Here is a 26,062-nt window from a genome sequence, read left to right as displayed (position 1 = left end):
AGTTGCAGCCCATAAGAATGTAATGTACACAGAGCGACAGACGCAGTTACACTGGCATGAACTTTTTTGCATCTTTATTTTTATGCATGCAAATACATTTCAGATACTGCAGTCTCCTTTTATTTCATATTACCGTTCTGCTCCATACAGGAAAACAGGCCTGTTAGTGCTAGAGCAAACATTTAACAAAAATAATCCACTCTTTTTTCTATGTGCCACATTTTAACACACAAGCCAGAGGCCATCTTGCATTGTAATCCAAAATGCAAAATCAAAAACCTTCACAGGTGGTAAGAAAAAAGAAATAAATGGAATAAAAATCATTAATTTGGGCATACCCCACTTTCCTGAAAAGTTTTTTTTTTTGTTTTAAATTATATTTATTTTTTTATATTTTATATATTTAAATATAGCTGATTATGTCATAAAAATGAGCAGTAAGTCCATCTAACGATGGTGCCAGCTGTATACAATGACGGATGTGTACCATCTTTTATTTCATTTACAATTCAATCGAACAATAGATTTGCAAAGAAAATGTCTAATACAGACGTAAAAATATTCAAACATCAGCTCCGTTACTGGTTGTACAATTGACAAACAAGCTTCTCGTCTTTCCAACCCTAACTCCAGAACAATCACAGCTAAGCAAATTTTTAAAATTCAAACAATACAAAAAGAGGACTTCTTTTATTTCCAATAAAATACTACCAGTAATAATAATTATGATATACAATAAAACATTATAAAAGCAGACAGTAAATGCTGCAAGCTAACCACGATACATGACGTGGCCACATAGTGGGCATGTGCAGAACATGTACAACGGCAGGTGTGTTGTATCACAACTACAGAATAATGTCTTCCATCGCCCAGCTAAGGGACAGCATGCACAACGTCGCCTCGGTCGGCCCGGGTCCGCATCCACAAGGACGCGGCCTGGACTCCGCCCGCGTCGGGGTGGGGATGTGTGTGACATGGCAAGATGAAGCGCTGCCTCGCTCTCTGAATGCGAGGCCTTGGGCCTGGAGCTGCAATCAGGATCAGTTTCGGTCAGACGGAGCGGCCTCGAGTTCTACCCGGTGCACTCGTGGCTCTAAACCTCCAAAGTCCTGCACAGACGTTCTGTAAACCCCATGTGTTCTATGCAACTCCACATAGCATAAACCTTTTCCAGTGTAACGAATTAAAAAAGAATAAAACTCTTCTTGCTGTACAGGGTGAATTCCGAAATTATATACACAGTATTAATTATACGTAATATTTGCATTGGCCTTCCGTTATTGCTGAGGATGCTGTAAAAAGGAGGCTCTATCCTGAGGGTTGTAGGTACTTGGCTTTGGTAACCCCTGCGATAATCAGCTCCAACAACCAGAGGCAGAACTCTGGTCTGGATGCTCCAGTTTGCACTCAACTTGACCAATCTTCTGGTGTGAGTGGTTTTGCCTCGTGTATTTTTTTTTAATTGCCTTTCTGCCTGAGGTTTTGTATGGCACATACACTGTTCCATGATACATAAAAAATCCTGATGTCAGAGTAGTAATAGCAACAGTAAAAACAATTGTGTTCTATTAATGTTTCCACACACTGACAGCCATGAGTTACACACTTCACACCAACTCTAATTATGAACAGTATGTGTTATATGAGTAGAAGTGCTTTAGTTTCAACAGATGAGATCAGTAAGACTTACTGAAAACCTGAATACTGCAGTTAATATTTAATTCCACAGTCCCATTTTCTTTTCATATAAAAATGTTTCTCATTGCAATCTATATGTTTTGTCAAAAAGACAAATTAAATCTCTCTCAGTACCTACCAAGTTGTCTAAAACTCATATGCATTCACATAACAGCTTAATGCAAAGGTTCATTGAAAAAAGTGACTGTACCTCGCAATGAAAAGGACACACAGAATCATACATATGCAAAGGATTACAGCAGAACTGCTTTGATAAAATTCCATGCACAGTCCAGAACAAATCAATATATTTAAAATCTCAGATCATGCCTGTAAGTTTTAGCAAGAAATTTACAGCACACATAATGAGCTGGTAAATTCCATACAGGAGCATGTGGCCATGTATATCCTGAATAAGTAAGTCCTGGAACATCCAGTCTCCAGGAATGTGTCCAGACCACACAGCATAGCATACATGAGCTCATCTAGGGTCAGTTAACGGGCCTGTGGAGGATTGGTCAAGTTGGTTCTAACCTTCCCTAAGAAAGTCTACGATAAATGTTTCGCTCAGTACCTGGAAATTCAGCTTCACCTTCAGGGATCCCTGTTGCCCCTTCAGGAGAGAACCTCCTCCGAAATGCCACATACACAATCCCAGTTAAGTTACCGCTAACCCTTCGGGACATGTGTGATTGGTCTGGTCAGCGCTATGATTTCTGTGTTATGGACCATGTCAATCAGCTAGCAAGAGAACCACACAGAATCAGCACGAAACACAATTTCAAAACATGATGGAAAAAAAAAATCCTGATACAAAATATCTTGACGGACAACTTCACGGAAGTTAGAATGTTTTAAAATACAGAAAACCCAGAAAGTCAGAGCAAATTTTTCCAGAGCGTTGGGACAGGGCAGCGGTGGCCGACAGTGACATGGCTAGGGGGCAGACGAAACGAGGGCGGAAGCTATAACGACGACTATCTGGTTTACATCGTGGTACACATTGGTTTCTGACAGTTTCTGCTCAGCTTCACGGTGACTTCTGGTGTAATTCCTGTCACCCGGGAGGAGCATCACCTCACGAATATAAGCATATGCTGAGGCCTAACTAGAATATTAACACATTCACAACAACAAAGCAGTCCGTCCTGTCAGAGTGATCGCGGAATCCGCTTTAATGCTGCCGGGCCGGATGCACGTAATGCACGTAACACACCGTCGTCTCTGCTTCCCAGTGGAGTTTCTCCCCTGTCATCACATCACACCTGCACGCATACAAGAAGCTCTGAGTGTGCGCAGCGTGTCACGAGGGCAGTTCGAGTAAAATAAAAAATATCCAGAACACAGATATTCAAGTTTTAAATATGCTTTTGGTACTAGTGATGTTTACAATAACCTTAGATACTTCTTGTGGCTACTGTGATAACAGACAACGCTGCCCCTATAGGAATACAGAATACACATCATGTGCAGCCTACATATACTCATTAATGTTACTCAATAACCATTTTGAAAATGAACATCAATATCTCTATAATTTAAGAATAAAATCATTACTCCTGTTCCTGTTTAATGTCAATAATGAATGCACTGTATTCAGCACAGAATCTACAGCCAGGCAGGTTATTCTCCATTAGCTGTTAGTGCCGTGGTTATGTCCTGCATTTTTGCACAACAGTGTAAACAAAGAACCGACAATCATAAGCAATTAGCAACCATTAAGAAACTGTGCAAAAGTCTAAATAGCATCTGCTGTTTGCTAAATAAGTGCTTTTAAGAACTTCCTCTCGACTAGCACTGAAAACGTACAAGTCGGATCAAATAAGGAATATGAACAAAAAAACTAACGAAGGACGAGCCTGAAAACGGCTGACATATCTACTGAGTTGCCTAGCGGGTACAGGGGTGCTGGACTGAGGGTTCTTTCTTGGTTACACGTGTCACATCTGTCCCCTGAACATACTGTCTGTCCCAGTCAGACAGCTCCTCCCAGCCACAGAGATGGAAAATGCTTGAAATGTGCAAGAACATCATGGCGCAGAAAAAAAATCCTTCTTGTCAGGGCTGTAAGTGTCATGGCTGTTTATGCATTTGGACAGTGTTTCCCAATCTCGTCCTCAGGGACCTGCAGACAGTCCACGTTTTTGCTCCCTCCCAGCTCCTGGTAAGCAAAAACGTGGACTGTCTGGCAGGGAGCTGGGAGGGAGCAAAAATGTGGACTGTCTGGCAGGGAGCTGGGAGGGAGCAAAAACGTGGACTGTCTGGCAGGGAGCTGGGAGGGAGCAAAAACGTGGACTGTCTGGCAGGGAGCTGGGAGGGAGCAAAAACGTGGACTGTCTGTGGGTCCCCGAGGACCAGGTTGGGAAACACTGCCATAGGCGCAGACACGTCCTGATGGTGGGAAGTACCTGTTCTGTTGTTGTTAAAAATTCACACAAATATGACCACTTTATATCCAGAACACACACTTAGTAGTACTGATTTAGCACGAAGAAAGGAAGTTATCCTGTTTTCAAGACAACATCCATTGATCTTTGTACCCATTTTCCAAACAATAATCCGGTACAGGATTGTGATAGCCTATCCCAGCCATAGGACACAAAGTGGTCAATCATCCTAGAGGGCACAAATAGAGTGGAAAGTTATCAATAAAAAAAAGTGTTCATTCACAAAAACGTATTCAAAAATTTTGTAGTAGATAATGATTTAGTTTATAATATATATAATGCATCATTATATTTAGATGGATCGTAGACCCATTAACTGCTCTTGATAAAGAGAAAAATAACTATGTCTTTAACAGCAACAGACCAGGAAAAGAGGAAAAAAAACATAAAATCTGTGGAACATCAGAGATGTGACATGCCCCGAAAACCAGCCATGATGAACACGCCCCTAATATTCATTGCTTGGTCATGCCAAATTGCTGCAAAAACCAATCTTTTCTTAAAATTGCTACTACTGTCCCCAGAGAGGGCGCTGTTTTCCTGAACAGACAATGAACAGAAAAAAGTAATAATAATAAAACACACTATCGATGAGGAATATGATTGCAAAGCCCCGCTACTTTAAGATCAAGCCATCCAGTGTTTGAAAAGTACACCAATGGTCAGCAAAGCTCGTACAGCACTGCTAATATCATTGAGTTCTATGGTAACATCCAAGTTCTGTAGCTATTGGAAAGTGAATAGGCAAATACAGTTTTTTAAAAAACACACTCCAAGGGCCTTTTTTTGTGTAACCAAATGACCCACAGTAAACGGGGAAATATGACGCATTTTTGAGAATGCAACACTACGTGCAGCCTACACAGCACAGTCGCCGTGACAGCAGGGCTGTGGGTCATCCATCCCGAGTTACGTGCCAGGCCGCGCGACATCGCAGGTTGAGTCTTTGCGTGGCCCCGCCTCCCGCCCCTCCCCCCAGCCCTCAGCTACCATTGAGCAGCATCTCAGCCCCAGTGCTGGGATGGGGGACATCACCTCGCCCCGTCTTCATGACTAACTTGCTGACGCAGAGCCCAGATGAGCCGTGCCTGTCGGGAGAGACAGGCTTCCTGAAACACAGAGGCAGAAGAGTGCTGTCAGTTCAAAGAGGGCGGGCAGGCCGACCGCTATGGGACCCGTCTCTTCTGTGAAAGCGAGCCGGAGCTGAGCTTCACCTGAAGGCCATCTTCTTCAGCAGGTGAGCCCCCATCTTGTCCGATGAGAGTGGGTCCGGTTGGCTCCTCTGGTGCCCATTGCCGGACACTGGGCCGTCGGGGAGATGGGTACCATGAGAGGATGCTCTTAGCGACTCCTGCATCCAGAGAAAAATAGAAAGCACGTTTGGCACAATATGTTTGGTATATGTAAGTTTGGCACAAATGCTATCCTGAAAACTCAAATGATGCTTAATAATCATTCAAATCAATGAAAAAAATCATAAACAATACAATAAAATAATTAGAAGCAATTATCCTGCTGTGTCGGGAGAAAACATGTAAGCTGACGTGCCCTTCAGACATGGGCTGCCGAAGGACACAAGGTCCCTCCAGGAAGACAAGGCTGGTACTGAATAAAGAAAGTAACCGGCTTGGCAGCCAGCATTTCTGAAAAGTACTGCTTGTGCCTTTGCAGCATGTGGGCGGCTACCGAGGGAGGGGGGTCAGGGATGTACGGCAGATAAACACGCCTACGAATCTGAGAAGAGATAGCGAGGAGTCTGGCAGAGGAGATGCACCTGGGTCTTGTCGTCCTGCGAGCCGGCCTCTTCGATATCGAGGGCGGACAGCTCCAGCTCAATGTCCCTGTCCGGCTCGCCGTCCACGCCGTCCGTACAGACGTCAGCCTGCGGAGAGAAGGGGGGGGCTAAGCTGGTCTCATGCACGTAAGCGACTCCCCTGCCCGCTGCACAGGCCCCTTCCTCCCCAGCACACCTGTAGAGCGTCTGCGCTGCGGTTCTCCTCGGCGCTGGAAGACTGGCGCTGGGCTCTCAGCCCGGGGACTCCCCGCTGGTCACTGCGGAAATGTGGCAAGCTGTCACAAATGTCACCTTTACGCCCGCACTTCAGTCAGCAGGCACTTACACCAACAGCCAGATGTCGCTAATGACCAGAGGCCCCTGGGCTTCAGCCCGGGGAACCCCGTGCGAAGCCACTAATGTGGACATGGTGCATGTATTCATAAATCTCCTTTTACATAAAAGGCATGCAATACAACCAGTCGCTAAACTGGAAATAACATCATCGAGAGATTAGAGGACTACAGGATTAAGGCTCACACATTATCAACATGCATCAACAAGAATAACAAGCAAACTTCAACAGGAACAGGCCTCTCAACTCTACTCGCTGGCCCTTCTAGGCTCAGCCTGTTACTGGTTAAACCTCACCTAATGTTACAGGTGTGAAGTAAAGAGGCAGGTGAGTGCAGAGCCGCACGCGGCTGCAGGGGAACGGGCCTCGTACCTGTCGAGGAAGCTGGAGGGGCAGGGGGGGTCGGAGCTGTGGGAGCTCCACCTGTAGTCGCAGTGACTGATGTAGGAGCCGTAATCTGCAAAGAAAGGCTGCAGCTAGCATCCTTCATCGCCATGCGAGTGTCACGAAGGCGCTGTAACGCAGCGGCAGCTTATGGGGGGGGTAATCTGAACGCGAAACCTCGAGCGGAGATGAAAGCACGCATTTCGTTTATATTCAAACCCCAATTCTTCTGCAAGAAAAGAGGATTCATCACTAACTGCGACTCTGAGCTTTTTTTCCCCTCACTGGAATGGAAACCCAGGAGATATGAGGGATTTGCTTTCAGTTTATGTGCATAAAAATATTCCATAATTAAAATTAGCCCCACAGAACAGGGCCTTTCATTTTACCGGTGAATTTGGGTGCGACGCCTCGCTCTATAATGTAGGAAATTTTGACACTTCCTGTCTAAGTTCAGGTTAGGTCAGGAGTGACGCTATAACAGAGCGAGGAAATCAGCGCATGGAATCATCTCTGCCCTACATAAGGGCCCCAGCCAGAGAAGCTCCCCACCTCGGAAGCTGATGGGAGTGGTGGTGGCACCCCTCTGGGAGGCCGTGGCCTGCACGGGCTCGGTGGTGTGGTACTCCGTGCGGGAGGCCCGAGAGATGGCGCCCCACTTGGAGATGATGGGCCCTTCTCCAAATGGGATGATGGGGTCCTCTTCTTTGGGCCTGCGGTAGGGTTCTGGGCCGTGCAGCCTTCGCTTCACGCTGCAGCCTTCCAGGTCCTGCTGGACAGCGGATTACATCACACCTTATAAATCCTACATTCATAATTACATCCATCCATCCATCCATCTTCCAACCACTTATCTCAGACAGGCAGTGGGGAAGCCTGGAGCCTATCCTAGGCAGTACAGGGCACAAGGATGCCCATCCATAACAAATGATAATAATAAAAATAATAATAATGCATTTCTAGTGTAATACAAATATAAATGTTATGTTTCAATCTATTCCTGAGATTTAAAGAAACGGTAGTTTTTAAATGAATATCTGTGAATATACCGAGAAGCCCAGCATTGTATTCAAATAAAATGTATTATATTGCACCTATAATCAGTATGAACTAATAACCGTAGAGTTAAATAAAGATAAATGTTTGTGTCTTGGAAAGTGTTTAAATCTTAATTACTTGGCCGTTTTAATGCATCATGTGTCATCCACCAAAATGATGCATTTGTTCTTGAATGCAAGTTCTTGTGAGTATGGCTGTAAAGGAACTGGGGATTAGAGCAGTGTCTGCGACCCATGCGAGACTCAAAGGGCCCCGGCCGGGAGACGCCGGGAAACCATTCCGGAGACGTCCGTTTTCATAAACCACTCACCGGCAGCTCGGAGACATTCGTCGCCATGACGCCCTGCAGGTCTGACTCCGCGGTACTGATGCAGGAGCTGATGGTACCACAGGACCAGGGTGAGTACTGGCTCAGGCTCTCCTTGCATCCCACGCAGTCTTTTCCCACGCTTTCTGAGAGCTGGGAGATGGAAAGACCGGCAGGGGTTTGGGGGGGTCAGGCATGGGATGCTCTATTTTTCTTGCTCACTCCCACAGATGTTCACGCTGCCCTGGAGACAGCTTCCACCAATCACATTTATTTAAAGCACATCCAAGAACTGCGGAAGCGTGGGAGAAACCCCACTCAATCACATGACCAGGTTATACCCAGTTATGTGACAGGTTAACAGCCTAATGGCCTTCCTCACACGCTGCTGTCATTTCCAGTAAACATACAAGAAGGGAAACAGGAAACAAATGATATGAGTATCTAGCTACTTCGTGAACATGTTTTGCATACATTTTTGTTCACTGATAACTACTAACTCTACTATCTGAGGCTATTAGGAGTCTTTGGAAGACAAGCACCAGTAAATATATTTGCTTTACCCTGGAAATTTCCCCATGAGAATATGTATACGGGTAAAAATTGTGACCAACGAGCAAGTAAGACTGATTTTTAGAATAATTTAATACATCCATCCATCCATCCATTTTCCAAACCGCTTATCCTACTGGGTCGCGGGGGGTCCGGAGCCTATCCCGGAAGCAATGGGCACGAGGCAGGGAACAACCCAGGATGGGAGGCCAGCCCATCGCAGGGCACACTCACACAGCATTCACTCCCACATGCACACCTACGGGCAATTTAGCAACTCCAATTAGCCTCAGCATGTTTTTAGACTGTGAGGGGAAACCAGAGTACCTGGAGGAAACCCCACGACGACATGGGTAGAACATGCAAACTCCACACACGCGTGACCCAGGCGGAGACTCGAACCCGGGTCCCAGAGGTGTGAGGCAACAGTGCTAACCACTGCACCACCATGCCGCCCATACTTTAATACACAATAAAAAAAATATTTTATCTGCCTGATGAGGCAAACTAATAATTTTGTAACTTAGAAACATTAAATACAGAAAGCTAAATTAATTGTTTATCATGGCCAATGAAGACTATGTGGGAAGGAAAGCCATGCGATGTATGCAGAGAAAGACGGCCGAGCACACCTCTGGTGTGAAGTCGACTGTGAAGAGGGGCGAGGACGGGGAAGGCCCGGGCCCGTGCTGGGAGGCCCACTGCTCCGGCTTGCGGCGGACCAGCTCCTCATACCCGAGGGCCACCCTGTTGTAGGAGTCCTACGCAGGACAATAAAAAAAAAAAACACCACCACTGACACGACTTTGCAGTTTTACATTCCATTACAAATTCTTGACTAATAAAACTGTCAAGCCTATAAATATTGTACTTCCAGTTAGCCTAGTACCCCTCTGCGCTCAGGAGGCCATAATGCCCTTAAAGACAGCGAATACCCCAGGCTGAGTACAGTAATCAGCCCTCCACATTTTACACGATGATGGGGAGCTGCATTCACAGGAGTCTGCATTGCCTGGGATTCTACTGTTTTGAGCTTGTCACAGAAAGGCTGTAATGACCGTCAGCAGTAAACACAAGAGGCTATTCCCGGCCCCTGTGTAGCTGCCCGAGGGCATGCCTGTAACTGGAGTCAAATTTTTACGAGGGTGAGTCACATGCTAAAATGGGCGTGGTCAACAATTCCCACAACATGAGGGGGTCAACAAACAGCAGCAGAAAGAACACATTTTTTTTTTGACAGAAAGAGTTGATAAGGCTCCACTGGCTTTCTCAGGGTGCCTTGTACAGATTCTCAGTGGGATATAGAGGCTTTCTGCATTGTGCATTGTGGCTTTCTGCTCCCCAGCAGTGCAGTATAGGTTGGGGTTAGGCTCAGGGTTAGGGTTAGGCTTAGGGGCAGCCCTATAAGTGGAGAGCTTACCCTCTGCAGCGTGGCCCTTTGCTCCCCAGCGGCACAGTAAGGTCCGTCCAGTGAGTTGAAGCGCTCCCTCAGAGGCGGTTGGTACACGGACGAGTGCAGCACCTCAGGGGGCAGGGAATTGCTGCGAGCGTCCTCTCGGTGGTACATCTGCGGCCGCCAGAGGCGGCGGCTGTCGTACACGGGGGCGTAGATGCCGTGTGCTGGCGCCAGCTGGCCGTACTGTGGAGCGGGGCCGTAGGGGGGTGGCCTCTCCCGCAAGGAGAAGGACGGGGGCTGCTCAGGGTATCCGGCCGCGGCCGGGGGCAGTGAGGACTCGGGCACGTTGCTGGAGCGCAGGAAGCGAGCGACACACGGTTTCGGTGGGGGCACTGCGGAGGTATAGTAATTACCTGGAATGATGGAGGACAACAGTGAGTTACTGCCATAATTATCAACAACTCCAACCAATCACATGCTCAAGGCGGGGCAAATGCCAACCAACCACAGATTTTTAACCGTAAACAGCATGTGAGTAAGCCAAAAAATGTTTGGAACCCCCCCCCCCCCCCAGCCCGCACATCACATCTGGGCTTGCTGTAACTATTATCCTGAAGTTCCTGATGACCTTCATGCATTGCTATTACTATTCCTGCCAACATTCCTCAGTGTTCCAAGAAAATCCACACCTTAGGTTACAAGAGTCACACGCATCGGATCACAGCAGTTCCTTCAAACCTAAAGACGCTTGTTATTACGTCCGTGCTTCTCCACTACTCTTACAAACAGAGACAGACCAAATTTAAGTGATCGGACTTACTGGATTGGGGGTACGACGGTGTATCAAAAGATGCCCTCTGTTCCTGGTAATAAACGTCCGACTGCGGAGGGTACAGGGGGCCCCTGAGGACGTAGGGCCCGTGTTTAGGGTGTGGGGAGCTGCTGTCCGCGGTGGAGCTCGGGACATGAGGTGAGGTAGCTGAGATGTGATTGACCGGTGTCTTCGGAGGAGATACGGTCTTCCTGGAATGGGACAGCACAAGTGGAGGAACTCAAGCAAGAGGAACTCAAGGCGTCATGTAATGAGGCTATAAGGTCAAGCTGGGCCCTGAGCACTTCTGTGACCAGGTACATTTTAAGGTCTCAGGGACATAGGGTCTCTACTGGAGATTGTACCCTGAGCTACTGCACAGCCACATCTCTCTCTCCTCCCCTCTGACAAAGGATGAAGTATCTTAAGCAGTCAGTCTACAAGAATCAGTGAATCAGGGTCCTCCACAATAAGAGGTAATTACTCAGCACATCCTGCTGAATGTCATGCTCTGACACTTTACTCCCCAGGCTGTACTGCCAATACACTTCATACACATATATGACAAGCGTCTGTTTATCTAAGACAGTGTTTCCCAATCCGGTCCTTGGGGACCCACAGACAGTCCATGTTTTTGCTCTACCGGGAGCTGGGATGAGGTGCTGTTATTTTCTATTATTTCTTATTTATGATTATGTATCATCAGTTGTTATACTGATCGTCATATACATGTGGTGCTTTGTTCTACGGGAAACAAACAAGTTTCAATACTATTTACTTACTACATACTTATTTTGTACATTGTACATGACAATAAAAACATCCAGACCTTTGAACCTTAGTGGCCTCCCCCTGTTGCCTGGCCCAATGCGGACAGGATCTAGCAGCCAGACATAACCTCACACGCTTCCTCATTCCCTCATTTCTGTCAATCAGATCTAAGTCTCTGCTGAAGATTTTCAGAGCCCAGTGGGCTTCCAGTCGACTTACACTATTCCTGTTCTCCTGTCATTTTCAACATTACTTTCTGCTGTCTGTTCATTTACACATAGTGTTGCTGGAACGCATGAGCCGCATGAGCTGCTGATATACAGTCATGCTGGACTCCATAAGCATAACTGAATACATGGCTTGCATAGAACACTGTGCTAAACTCCGTTCATATAAAACTAGGGAGGAGCCAATCCACATGATCTCAGTTCTGATCCGATTCTGATACTGCCAATACAGATTCCGATACAAGAGTTTATTTAATTTTAATATTTTAATATATAAAATATATATTAGAAATATTTATACTTTATATATTATTGTTAATATTTTGAAACTATTAAATACAGTTCATCTTTTTGAGGCATTTTATAGTTCAGTGTGAATATCTTCCAAGCGAGTATACACAAGTGGCGAATGCTTAAAATGCCCCACAATGTTTCTCCCACTGGCAACAGCGTCACTTACACTTCTCTGCGATCGCAGCCCCTTGTGTATCACAAGCAAGCGACTCCCAAAATCATCCATAGCCTTTTTCATATTACTCGCGTTGTCTCGCACAAGCACGCACATTTTCTTTAGTGGGATTTTCCACTAAATGCTACTCCCACCTCTCAAAACTGTTTTTACAAAGTTTGCAAATCGCTGTGCTACAAGGTGCTGTTAAAAGCATAAAATACTGCCAGACCGTCACATTCTTGTCTGTTGTTTTTACGCTTCTCCTGCAGCGAAGGGTATGCGCATGACGTCACAGCAGGCGGAAGTCACCACACTCACACCCAGTGAGGGGCAGAAAAACTGAGTGTGTCAGCGTTCAGCTTGAATGCCCCAAAAACACAACTAAAATAAGAAAACGCTTTCGTGCAATTGATTGTGCAAATAGATTTAACACAAAATTGGAGCTGTCTTTTTAGAGACTGCTGAAAACTAAATAAGTAAAAGTCTTTATTGAGACTCTATGGTAGCTATCTCCCTATAATATTGAGACTCTATGGTAGCTATCTCACTATAATATCGAGATTCTATGGTAGCTATCTCACTATAATATCGAGACTCTATGGTAGCTATCTCACTATAATATCGAGACTCTATGGTAGCTATCTCACTATAATATCGATATTCTATGGTAGCTATCTCACTAAGCTAAAGTTATTTAGAGCTCATCGGGTCAGAAAGGGATGTCAGTGCTTCTCACACAAGTGACGGGGCCTTACTGCTCGCTCTGGCTGGAAGAGGGGCCACCGGGACCAGCCGCTCCATTGGATCCATTCCGGACCGTCCTCTTCTGTTCATCCAGAGTCTCCCCACCCCGAGGGATGAGCTGGGGAGGGGCTGTGCCCTCCATCAGCAACACTCCTTTCTCTGCGCTCTCTGAGCCCCCTGGAGAAACCCCCCCTGCAGGGGTGCTCGTCACACTGCCCCCCCCTTTGCCTAAAGGCATCTGGGCAGGTGGGAAGTTTCTGCCAGTGCTGCTGATCTTCTTGTTCCTCATCCTGAACCTGGCACATCGGCGGGGAGAGAGGGGAACCGCGCGTTAGAGACTGAGGTGCAGGGCTGTGCATGAGCTCGCCGTGCTTCAGAGCGTCTCCGCGCCCACTCACTTCTCAAGCTCGTCCTGGGAGTGGGCGAAGGTGCAGTTGGTCCCCCGGGGACAGCCACCCTGCATGCGCAGGTCGCGGCACATGCTTGTCTTGTACTTGCTGTTTGGTTGCGGCTGGAAGGAGAACAATACAGTGACAGATGGCTGCAGAGTCGCATGCTGCACTGTTTCGCGTCGCTCGGTCTCAGGGGAGGTGGGGAAACACTCAGAGGCAGCGGCTACCTGTGGGGTCTCGTGGCTCTTCTTGCTGAAGTTCTGGATGAAGTCTACCAGACCGTGGACCACCACCTTCACTGCCAGCATCACCTTCTCCAGCTGGTCCCACGTCGGGGAGGCGGCATCTTTAGAGCCAGAGCGTACACAGGAACGAAAGGTCACCTCTCGGTGAATTACAGAGAGACAGGCTTTTTCCACACCCAGCTGCCGCTGAAGGTCTTTTCCACTGAAGTCAGAACATCCGAGATGTTACCTGGATTGTGATCGATGTTAGCCAAGAGCTCCAGCTGAGGTCTTAAGCTGTTCAAGTTGGCTGGATCTCCCGTCCTCTGAAGAACAATGGTCAGCTCCTGGACACTTTTTGCAAAGGATTCTGGGGACTGCAGCTTAAATGGAGCAAAGCAAAAACAATTCAGTACAATTAATACATTCAGTTATTTCTACTGTGACATGAGATTGAAGTCCAAAGAAAGAATGACTGGGGACAGCACGTATCAAACATGACAGCATATGGAAGTTATGTCAGTTTTATCATTTTTACAGTAATTATTCAGAGGATACCCAGAGAAAACAGACTGTTATTTATGCGTGAGGCTCTGAAATCACAGCATTAAAGAAATTGTTTTTTGGGATCCGGTGTCCTGAATGTACAGTATAGAAATCATGGCCTTTACTCTATGGTAGGAGTCGGCAACCTTATTAAAGGAAAGAGCCATTTCATCCTAAACATTTGACCCAAGATTTACAAAGAGCCGCAATGGGTAGAGAAAGGGGTTTGAAATACGATTTTTTTTATGCAATATTGGTATATATGCATTTAACACAAAAACATAACTTCAAAACGGAAGGGAGCGTCTCTGTTTTAAATCACTTGGACGCGTAACAGCACAAAGGTGGCTGATATTACAACACTGATAAGTTCTGTAGTGATAGTCTTCACCTTCACCCCTCCTTTCTTGAGTAAAGTCCATTCGGCTCTGCAGTCGTTTGGCCTTCACTCTCAACTTCACTACTGTAACTGTGCTGACTGAGCAGTGCAAAATGTACTCACCACTCCAGACTCAGCTGGCTATAATCAGAAAAAATTTAATAATATTTACAAAGACCTGGGAAGGCGTGGTGGCGATTTACTACAAAAAAGTATATGAAAGAATTAAGAATCCCAATAAAAGTTGAAGCGTACATCCAATCTCAGGTACGCTCGAAAACTCCGGAATGCATATCATTTGACTGTAGACATAATTTCTTTGAAGAGAATTACTTTGAGGAAGATGTAGATGATGCAGTTAAGATGTCACAGAGGGACGCGACGGACTGCCTAATTCACAGCTAAAGAAATATTTAAATGAAACATATTAACCCATATATAATTTATGTTTACAAAAGTATTATCAAAGAATTTGTTAATGTGAATGCATCTGTCATTCTTAGAAGAGTCGCAGCCTCATGGTCAAAGAGCCACGTGTGGCACGCAAGCTGCAGGTTGCCGACCCCTGGCCTATGGGATGGAGGAAGAGGCTCAGACCTTGTCGATGATGGACTGCATGTGGGACTTGTGCACGAGGTCGCCATAAAGCAGCGAGGACCACTGCTCAGGCGAGATGCGCAGGCCTGCCTCCATGGCGATGTGGACGATCTGGGCGTCGTGCTCCCGCCGTAGCGCCTCATACGTGCGGAACTCCTCCTTCAGCTGCATGAGGGATGAGTCCTCATCGCGCTTGGTCACCTAGGAGGGCAGCACGGCCCGCAAGTGTGCGTTAGCGCACGTCTATCATGAACTCGTAACTGACCTATAAGCGCTTCACAGGTGTCCTCAGACAATGAAGACTCAGGTCAAATCAGGTGTGAGAACCAGTGTCCTCCCACTCAGAATCTGCCCTATGAGTGATCATCATTAGACACCAACTTATTACAGACGCAGAGATGAATTCCAACATTGATTTGCCAATGGAAAGGAACCTCATAGCATCCTGGTTCTGAACCTTTTTCAATCACCATGGCCCTTGGTATGCGCATAGAGTGTCCCGACCTCTTCCCTCTCAAAGACATGATGTGTTGTACACACACCCACTTGGGGACCCTTCAGAAGCTGCCCTGCAGGTCCATAGTAGGGCTGGGTTTAAAAAAATCAATTCCCTGGTCTTCATTTGCATAATCCAATGTCGATTCATAAAATCCTGAGATCGATTTTTTAATATATGCCTTTTACAGCCTGTAGCCTTGTCCCATAGAGGTGTGACGCTTTAGCTGCGTTAATTGCATGTGGCCAGGATCTGACGACAGGATCTGGTGACAGGATCAGATAAAAGACATGGGAGCCGCCCCACTGAAGGTAGGGCTGCACAATATTACATCACAATTATTTAAAATATTGCGCTGCAAAACAAAGAAGAAATTTACTCAAAATAAACTACAGGCAAACAGAACTCATTATTATCTACCAACAGAGTGTGTCAAATAAGTGTTTCCACGAGTTGTGTCAACAGCCACAAATCAGTGTCGACAAATGAAATGTGATTACAGGGCTTCAGATAGCCAGTGTAAAAATTTATCCAGACACTGGCTTTTGGGTATTATACGGACCTCTACTTATGCCCATAATCTGCTAAGCAAATTAGGAATATGCCTGAAATATTAATAGGAGGCGTACTGTGATGCCCAAAGTTCAGCATATCCTTATGTTTAATAAACGTGTCGGACATAAAACTGTACAAAGTACCACTGCACCACTGACGCCTTTTTACCTTGTTTATCCACAATATCTGAAGTGAATCAATACCCAGCCCTAGTCCACAGACCATGGAACCCAAGTTACTGAAGAGCTCCACTAGCATCTAACCCTCCAGGCGCAGGGAGACATGGGCAGCACAGCCTAAGCCTCACCCCAAATGCTCCACTGGCAGAAAAACAGCCCAGCTGTTAGGCAGAGCAGCCCCTTCTGCTGGAGTAACACTCAACATGGCCGGGCCTTGCAGCTGTGAGATCTGTTGCATCTGACCAAATATAGCGCACTGGGGCACTCTGGGAAAACAGCCTGGATTCCTATGCCGCTACCCATGCCAGACTAAGTTAAGCACAGTTAATGCATCATTTATCAGTACTAACACGTTCATTACTATTTATTTTCTCTTTCTGAGTGGAAGCTCAAATGATGCACTTAAAAACTACTAGTCATCTGATATTTTTCACATATATTTCCCAGTCATAAACTTTGATGGTACAGTACAGCATTCCAGTTTTCCTTCTACTTGTGAAGGAATAATCATTGTATAATAGTCTGATTCTTCCCAGTCAACTAATACAAGAAGTTCCAAAGGGAACTTCTCAAATTGGAAAGTGTTACCTTCCATATTCCAATATTTGTCATTTTATATTTACTGTATGTTAAGTGTACAGTATGTTCTTCTGAAAACACAAGTGGTCTCCTTTTGATGAGAACAGTAGTGGGTGTTATAACAAATTTTATTGTGACTGGCTGCAGCTGTATGCATAATAAGCATTTCAGTGATTGGATACTGCACTACTTGACACTATTATTATAATAACAGAACAAACCAGGAAGTACCTATAACATGATGTCTGTATGTGCAACAGTACAACAACAAAAACAGATCTAAGTGACAGAAAGCTATTCCAGCCGAACAACAGAGCACTGCCCGTGTTCCTCACTTTTTCACAATTGTCTGTCTCAGTGGATCTCAACTTAGTAAGTAGATCTTACTAAACTGGTTAGAAAAAAAGAAAAAAAAAATTAAACTTAATGTACCCGTTCAAGCTGAAAAAAATACTTTTTTTTTTTACAGTTTTACAGAATTGCTGGTTAATTGATTATATGGTTAATTAACATTACTACATGCATTCCAGTTTGGTTGGTTTGAAAACGAATCATGATCTGTATCATGGACTGTGATTCTAACCAAAACTTTCGGGATATGACATTGCAGCCCACCCCTCGATGAGAGTTTGCCTCACCTTGAAACAGGATGCCCGGTACAGCAGCTGGACCACATGGCCGATGCTGGTTTTCGAGGCTTGGGGGAAACGGGCCCCAAGCTTCTGAACCACGAACAGGACCAGCACCTTCCTGGACAGGGCCGAGCCGTCTTCCAGAGCCAGCAGCACCAGCTTCAGGGCGTCCTCCTGCATGGCTGATGCAGACACGGGACATACATACTCGGAATGGTAACTATGGCAACCAGTACAGATACATACACTTAATCTATTCAATTGAAAGCAGAGGAAGGTGGCTGGGTAGCTGGAATAAACTGCCCAGTACCACAGTACACACACGAGATTCATTCATATGAGCCACTGGTGAATCTGGCAGTGCCACTTTGTTAAATATAGACGGAAACTGAGACTGGCTGCATCGCTTCCTGTCACCTGTAGCTTCTAACATTCTCAGAGCCTTGAGCACTGAACAGCTCTGCCAGTGACGTCAACACAGGACTGAGGTCACCCGCCTGTCCGGGACAGAACCAGCTGCCTGCTGCGGTCGGCGAGCTAAGCGGGTGGGTTTGGTGGGCTTGCTGAAACGCAAGCACGCCGACCGATTATTCTACATGGACAGAAATCTACGGCAACCAGTGGGTGGCGTGGGAGTGATCTGGCAAACCGCTGCCTGGTGGTGCATGAACACACAGGCACATGCGCCACACACAGGCAGCCCACGTCGGCTCTCTTCCGCCTGCCTCACACACACGTATGTTTAGTCACTCCGACCGAGCAGACAAAAGGAAAACAACAACAGGGAAGGAGGAGGCGGGACTCACCGGGCCCCAGGAACTGGCAGCCGCGCGCCCGTACCGCCGCCCACAGGTTGGCGGACAGCTGCTGGGGGTTCTGGTGCTGCAGGATGAGCTCGGTGACGGTGCGCTCGCCCAGGGAGCGGCCCGCCCGCACGGCCCGCACGCGGCCCTCCTCCTCCACCAGCTGGCAGTTCACCAGCATGACCAGCTTGCGCTGCATGGGCCGGCTGAGCGTGCTCTGGCTCAGGGTCGCCACACCTGGGCCGGGTGGGGAAGCCATTAGGGAGAAGGCAGCAGTTACATCAGCTAGTGCCAAGCAGCCACTCTCCTCTGTGTAAGCATGCTGGAATACTCTGCGACAAACTGGTGTCCTGTCCAGGGTGTCCCCTGCTTTGTGGCCTGCCTCCCCTGGTGGATTATGGGGAGGGGGCGGGTTTAAACGATAGATGCAGGGTCTGGATGCTGAGACAGCACCATGCTGCACTTTGCATTGTTTTTCCGTAACAGGCCATAAATCAATAACCTGCGCTTCAAATCACGACAAGAAGCTGGCAGGCAGGCAGGCAGGCAGGCAGGCAGGTTCGTGCGTAATCGAGGCGGCTCCATGCATCACATGGTTTTTCTCATGTTTCTCCGCTTCGAACTGCGACAAACCATAAAACAACAAAGGGCAGGAAGTACCGCCCCATCCCTGCCCGCGAGGCCAACTATCTGGCCAGAAGGGGGCAGCGCCATACCTTTCCCTCCACTGAGGGGCTTCAGGTACAGTGCCAGGTCCTCCACGCACTGGCGACATGCCTCATAGTGTTTGTTCTCACTCACACTGCTCAGTGACACCGGCTGGCGGTCTGGCACCTGGGTGAAAATACAATGTCCACTCACAATGGTAACTTTGAGTAACTTACAACACCATAAAATAATCAGATTAAAACATAAACAGACTAATAAATTTACACTTCTGAGACACTAAAGCGACCGCTCAGCAACTGCGACCATAAACCGGTGTCCCTGTGTGCTGTAATAATCATTTGCATATATTTGCATATATCAAGGCCGAGTCACCGCTATTGGTCCGGCGGTGATCATGTGACCGACCTTTCACACTCACCTGAGCTCCAACCAGTTGCAGCAGGGCGCAGTTTACAGGGAGCAGGTCAATGTCCGTGCTAATGGCTGTCTGATCGAAGGGACAGGCCTTGCGGTGCAGCTTGTGCAGGCAGGTTTTGCAGACGGTGTGGGAGCAGCCTAGACTGATGGGCTTGTGGCCACTCCCATCAAACTCATTGTAGCAGATGGGGCAAGAGAGGAACTCGGTCCACTGAGCCGCCTGCACCGGCATCCTGTCACCTGCTGGTGGGGGGGGGCTTGCTCAAGGGGATCGCATGCTGCCACACCCGGAGGGCTCATAGACAGCTGAGGGTTGGGGGAGAAGCCAGAGAGGAGACCTCCATTAATAGGCTGGAACGCATTTAACACCACACACACGTGCCCCACTGCACTTCCTTACAGCGTTTCAGCAGCAGCTGCCTGCTATAGCACCTGCCATGTGTTTCGTCTATTTTTGTTGCTTTACATACTGCATTATATCCCCGCAACTTAACAAGTAACAGATACCGGGCTTCCCCAAAACACGACCACATGAGGCAGCATGCGGAGCAGACCCAGTCCCCCCCATCCCACCCCCAGTCACAAGGTATCTGAGCTGCTTCCTGCGAGGTTCGGCTTTCTCTAACCGCGTGAAGCCTTAGCTGGCGTCATGCTCTCTGAATTCACCCCTGCTTTGCCCTTCACACCTGCAGACAGGCCAAGATCACAGGCCAGCCCACCCGAACGTGCCACAGAGCAGGCACCCGGGGTCCTGATCTGTACACCAGCACCTCTCAGCTCTCACTGTATAACTGGGTCTAGGGAGCTTGGTTTATGACTCATTTAGTTTAGGCACATGGATTATGCTACGATTATGCTACGATCTCCACAATGAAGGTATCCATAGTGATTTTCCTTTCTGGGAATAGTGTGAGGGTCTCAGTGTATGCAGTGCACAGCACATAATGTAGACTCCTAGGCACCCCCCACACACACACTAACAGACATACTCACGCAAACATCCAGGCCCGCCCTTGACTGCTCCCTCTGAACCATGTGGGGTTAGAGACAGCTTCCGTCTCAGAACAGGCCGATTTACAAACCGCACGTCACTTTGATTTACATGTGAAGCTGTCAGCCACTATAAATAGTCAGGGGAACCGAAGACGGTGAGGGTTGAGGAGAGGACTGACAGGAACGGTGTGTGTGAGGCAAAGGCAGGGTCCTGTGTGCTGTTACTCTAATAACACACTCCTTACACTGTGCTATGTGCATACTGTTATTCTATTAACTCACTGTTTACACTGTGTTAACTGCATAATGTTACTCTACTAAAACACTCTTTACACTGTGTTAACTGCAAAATGTTATTCTGTTAACACAGTTTACATTGTGTTAACTGCATAATGTTACTCTACTAACACACTCTTTACACTGTGCTACCTGTGTGCTGTTATAGAAATATATAAATCACCTTCTTTTTATAATGAGGCATTACCACAACCAAATGTACAGTACAATGTTCTTAACTTTAATTCTCCATCAGATAATAACGAGATCAATAACCACAGCTCACATCCCAAGATAGGATGTTTAAGCCTTTCCCATCTGTCTTTCTTCTATACAAATGAAATTGCATTAGGCACATTGTTTTCTCAACTTTGAGGAATCTTTTAAACCAGTAAACCTCACTTCACGCTCCATGAATTCATTAAAATATACAGGAAAGTAATAATAAACCCTATGTGATGCCTGGCTACTATACACAATGGATACTGCAAGCTAAATACATGAGCACAACTCCAGTTTCACCGGACAAATTGAAAAAGATCCACGAAGATGAACTGAAAAACAGACGGATGTAAGCTGAAAAAGAAAACCAACCTTACATGTTTATGCTGAATAGGAATACAGTAAACCAGGGAGAGGGCAGTAGATATTGCACACTGTACATTTTACCAACCATATTCAATTCTACTTCACTAACTCGGGATTACTTCATATCTTTTGATAACAAGATGAAAATTGATTCGCTTGTCGCGCGAATTCATCATCCCTGTTATGCAGGGTGTCACTATAGCAAATGGTTAAACGTCTCCGGTCGATATTACAGCAGCATGTTTGAGAGGCATGAGAAAAGCAGATCCCGTGGGAAAAGCCAATGGACATACCGTGCCGAATAACCCGGGCACTCCAACACGGCCTGCGAGTCCCAGGCAGCTCCACGCTCATCCCGTCAGTCATGATCTCACTCCGGAGTACTGAACAAAAAAGGCGCCTCACGTTCAAGGTGGCAGCTGCCTTAAACACCGAGGGTGCTGGTGACGAAACGTGCGCAGAGGGAAACGTTCTGTGGCGGAAGGGCGGGCTCTGTGAGGAAGTTGGTATATGGGACACAGCCGCGCTGTAAATAACGCAGTGCGAGCGTGATTCACATTCACATGGATGACCACCTGCCGTTTCCTGTTATCTGACCTCTGCTAGGTGTGAAAAAAAAGCATGTACCGATTTCTACGTACATTTATAAAACCACATAAAACTCTACAAACATATACTGCATATAACATGGAAATGGTTCCAGAAGGACACTCATATTTAAATACAGTCTTTTAAAAAATCCCAAAACGGGCACATTCCTATATGTATGCGACCACGCATGCTGTCGACATTTAGCCCACATACTTGTTGTGACGCCTCTCAGAAGGGTAATGTGATACGAAGCTCGTACACAGACAGGCAACATGTTCCCATAGCCTCTGCTTCCCCTGTTTGTACAAGGATACTAAACTGCCTCATTAAACCAACCAGCCCTTTGTGAAATGTTAGGCACCCTCTGGTCATAAAGCGATCATAAACAATATTCTTCAGGGGAACCACAAAATGAAAGTGAGAAACACCGTGCAAGTAGCTCAAGATTATGTCAGGTCCGAACCAACGTTCAACTGAAACGGCAATAACATCAAATTTATTATAAAGTAGAGTGGCCCACAAGTCCTTTAGACACAGACCCCTAAGATTACGGCAATTATGAGTGAAAACAAAATCCCCCAACCATCTACAGTTAACAAAAAAAAAAGAAAACAGGAAGCTTTGTTCACCCTCATATGACAGGCGTAGCTGTGCTTCTGAAACAGTCCCACACTCAGAAAAAAAAAATTCTCAAAGGGCAACTTTCACAGATGCAAATATTATACTGCAATTTTCATAGTCACATGTTACTTAATCATAATTATCCAAAATTATACCACCGTAACTTTTTTTCATTCACGTGCTTTAAAGGTAATGACCAAACTGAGAGCTGGTAAAGGTCACAAAAACTATATTAACACTATTTACCGTTAAGTGTACCCATCACATGAGCGCTGCTTAACCCTATTTTTCAGTTTCGATTTTGCAGAAAAATTAAGCAACAACAAACTTAGGTACAGGTAACATTGAAGGATGCGTTGCAGTCCAACTCCTTTGATACTGAGGGAACAGCGCATCCTCACTAACAATGGCAGCATGTGAACTGTGAAAAACACATATATGTCGGTACCTTAAGACCTCAAGGCTGCCTGCACACATGGCCTGGTGACCATGGTGGACCCAAGAGCATCGCCCATTTACTTGGGGCACAGAACAGGGATGCCAGGTAAGAGTCAAAGCCCTTGTGGTCCCTGGCACCTTCTCCTGAGAAGCTCAGCGTGAACCCCAGGTGAGCTGCTGAATATAGCTTTTCATGGTCTGACATGCAAAAGTATCCCCCACCCCATAAGATAAAAACTAAGGTGACACAAGTACCTGTTGGCTCAATACTCATGAGGAAAAACTGAACAATACACATAACAGTTACAGTATATGTGATTTCTAGCATTATGGGATCAGCAAATGATTATTATTCCAGGTTCACTCACAAGTGGAAGCACAACCAAAACTATGTTGTCTATAATTAGGACTTACAAATAACTTATAACACAGCCTATCAGTTATGTGCATAAATACACAAAGCATTTGGCAGAGAAAAAAAGCATTTTATTGCTGTAAAATAGTCACTAAGTGTAGGAGCATGTATTCTGGCATGTAGATTTTCATTCTGTATCACACCAGCAGGCTCAACTAGCACTGGCCTAATGTAATCTAATGTATATCTGTTATCAGTGAAAGGACTAAGTATCTTTATAACTTTGAATACACTAATTATTGTTCTACTTATAAATAACACAGAACCACAACCTACATGACTGCAATTACTACATCTACAAATCTTCCCTAAAACCCTACAAAAGTAGCACAATACAAAAATATGAAGAGCTCTGAGAGAATTGAGGAAAGGGTTAGTTAAAAATGTGTATTCGTCCCACAAATATGTAATGACTATAATACTGTTCACACTTTTTCCCAATTTTTATTTTGTTTTTATATTTACTGTACTGTTGTGGCTAGCATACAATTCAAAAAGAGGGAATACAAAGACATGCTAGATAACTGAATGAATTAAAGCCTTTTTATAAGAATCTGGAGTAAAAAAAAAAAAAAATCTTAGAGAATGGTAAAATACGTAGAACTACCTACATACTGTATATGGCCCATGCATAAGTTTATACATATTTCATTTACAGTAATTTTAAAATACATCAAATGTACATAATGTAATGTATATTTCAGACGAGGGAGAAAGTTTATGTTACAATCGTCATCGGGCTCAGCAAAGGATATCAAAGTTACTTTGAATGCAGAGATCTGTGTAACAATTGTTTTGTTACATTATTAATAACATGTTACTGGCAACTTAAGCAGCCCATACCAATAAACTCCGAACGATCTCGTGGCGCGACTTATAAATGCAAGCGAAAGTGAAACAAAAATATTATAGTAACCGTGTAAATTGACATTAATATGGATTATTAGCCTGTTAGACGCCGAATCGGCTTTGCGTGGCCTAATTAGCAGGTGTTTTACTTAACGTTTGAGGTGCACTTTGCACCGTGCAGGGCAGTATGCGTGTACCGCAGTACTGAAGGGGGCTGTAGAAACGTTTTTAAACGGGAACTTCCCTTCAGGGAAGCCTTATGGAGGCAGTTCGGATGCCTCCGTAATAAAGAGCGCCACTACAACGGTTACGGCGCTCAAAACGAAGGCTTCGCCCAAAGGCTCCGGGCTACGCAAAGCTGCCTGGCGCTGGCATCGTCTCGGGAGGAATTTCTCCCCCCGCAGCGCCAAAAAGTGCCCCGACTTTCCAGCGTGCCAAAGAGGCGACATTTTCGCGAAATTTCTATCGCCCGTTTCTGATCGCGGACCCTCTGCAGGAGGAACTCCGCACTTGCTGGGGTGTTACTATACATACTCTCCCAGGATGGAGGTGCTCAGGGCGCATCTGACAGCTGCCCCTAGCTCTTATCGATCCACCGGTGCCATTGATTATGTTATATAATCAGTGTCAGTCAGAGGCGTGCATCTAGGAGCATGCGACGTTGCTGGAAACCAGCGACTAAAGTCACGACTGTCAAGTCACTTACCTCAGGCACTACGGTAAGAGAGTAACATCCATCGCTTTTCTCGACTAGGAGAGGAAATGGTGAATATACTTTTTCAAAAATCAAGAACAACTTCACAGAAGCGACAAAAAGCCGCGGTTCTTTTCACGGGGCTACGTGTCATGACATGATATATACCCTGTCACGACAGTAATTTTAACGTACATATCGTTCTGATTTTAGTCGCGTCTCCGCGACGACGCGACATCTCCGCTCAGTTTCGCTCCCTTCGATTGACAGCTGGAGAGGCTCCCCCGCCTCGTATCCCTCCGCCGGCACCGCGCGCTCGCTGCGCGCCCGGGCCAGATGTGCGCAAACCGCCGCGGCGGCAGCGGCGACGCGCCTCGACGCCGACACCGCGGGATCGACGGAGCCGTTTAAATCGCGGCGTCCCGCTCGCCGAGTCGAGCCCCTGTGTACGTGGTACTATTTTCATCGGGTGGGCAAGGATAAAGATGTAAAGGGGCAAAGCCGGAACAAGCCGCTTTTTGAGGCGTAGGCTGCATCTTTTTAAAGAGACAAGGATGCCATTATAACGGGTGCAGTGTGCACTGCGAATTTGGTTTTCAAAGCCTTTCTGTCATCGAAGTTTCAAAGGAATACTGTGTTGGACTCCATCTCAACGGTGTCCTGTACAATATTTTGAAATGTGACGTAAAAATTGTTCGTTTAATTTCTATGGCAATTCATTTTAACTATTGTAGTGTTAACGGTTTTCTGACAATTACCTGCAGGCCTTAGGCACGTTTCTCATTCCTTAACCATGATTCATTGACTGACATATGGGATAGGCATCTTTTATATTCTGGCATGTGTTTTTAAAAATGCAACGATCTCACAGTCAATTCAACACCTGTTGCCAATACTGGAAAAAAATTAAGCAAATAGCCAGCATAAGTATTCCTTTTGTTTATCTCTAGCAAGGTGCGTGGCTTGACTAAAAGGCTCTGAGCAGGCGAGCATATTCTCCCTATCTAAGTTAAATGGGTGTGTTGTATGATACATTGCTAAACTGGGATTCTGTCCATTATTTCTTGGAAATGTATGAGTAAAATCTGCTATACACATTCTCAACCCTAAAGTCGGGGGACATAACCTCTGGGCATAATCCTTTAGTCTTGTGTCTTCTCATTCTTCTCGA

General features: G+C 46.1%; 1 protein-coding gene across 3 annotated transcripts; it reads right to left on the bottom strand.

Annotated features, from left to right (window-relative positions):
- Positions 1 to 57: 57 nt before the first annotated feature.
- rc3h2 (ring finger and CCCH-type domains 2) lies at positions 58 to 25,364 on the bottom strand. 3 transcript variants are annotated; one of them, XM_049020999.1, is made up of 20 exons: positions 24,904 to 25,364; positions 19,428 to 19,732; positions 19,057 to 19,174; positions 18,344 to 18,577; positions 17,544 to 17,719; positions 15,097 to 15,297; positions 13,825 to 13,957; positions 13,578 to 13,696; positions 13,357 to 13,469; positions 12,970 to 13,254; positions 10,775 to 10,977; positions 9,979 to 10,367; positions 9,191 to 9,319; positions 8,010 to 8,159; positions 7,193 to 7,409; positions 6,629 to 6,713; positions 6,098 to 6,179; positions 5,902 to 6,009; positions 5,342 to 5,478; positions 58 to 5,236 (listed from the first exon to the last, which is right to left on the bottom strand). In XM_049020999.1, the coding sequence occupies exons 2-20, from the start codon at positions 19,656 to 19,658 to the stop codon at positions 5,110 to 5,112; spliced, it is 3,237 nt and encodes a 1,078-aa protein (XP_048876956.1). In that variant the 5' UTR covers positions 19,659 to 19,732; positions 24,904 to 25,364; the 3' UTR covers positions 58 to 5,109. The 3 variants fall into 3 exon arrangements, with proteins under 3 accessions (XP_048876956.1, XP_048876953.1, XP_048876955.1); XM_049020996.1 differs by having other exon boundaries at positions 7,193 to 7,412; positions 24,904 to 25,360; XM_049020998.1 differs by lacking the exon at positions 24,904 to 25,364 and adding an exon at positions 21,577 to 23,862 and having other exon boundaries at positions 7,193 to 7,412.
- Between the last annotated feature and the right edge of the window lie 698 nt (positions 25,365 to 26,062).

This window comes from Brienomyrus brachyistius, chromosome 7, assembly GCF_023856365.1.
Source record: "Brienomyrus brachyistius isolate T26 chromosome 7, BBRACH_0.4, whole genome shotgun sequence".
NCBI classification, from domain to species: domain Eukaryota; kingdom Metazoa; phylum Chordata; class Actinopteri; order Osteoglossiformes; family Mormyridae; genus Brienomyrus; species Brienomyrus brachyistius.
Note: the sequence above shows the minus strand (reverse complement) of the source record. Positions and strands in the feature narration are given on the sequence as shown.

Coding starts and splice junctions, on each gene's coding strand:
- rc3h2 (XM_049020996.1), bottom strand. CDS start 19,658: ATGCCGGTGCAGGCGGCTCAGTGGACCGAGTTCCTCTCTTGCCCCATC. Junction 17,720..18,343: donor CTGCCAGTTCCTGGGGCCCG/GTGAGTCCCGCC, acceptor TGTCTGCATCAG/CCATGCAGGAGGACGCCCTG. Junction 10,368..10,774: donor ACCGTCGTACCCCCAATCCA/GTAAGTCCGATC, acceptor CCATCATTCCAG/GTAATTACTATACCTCCGCA.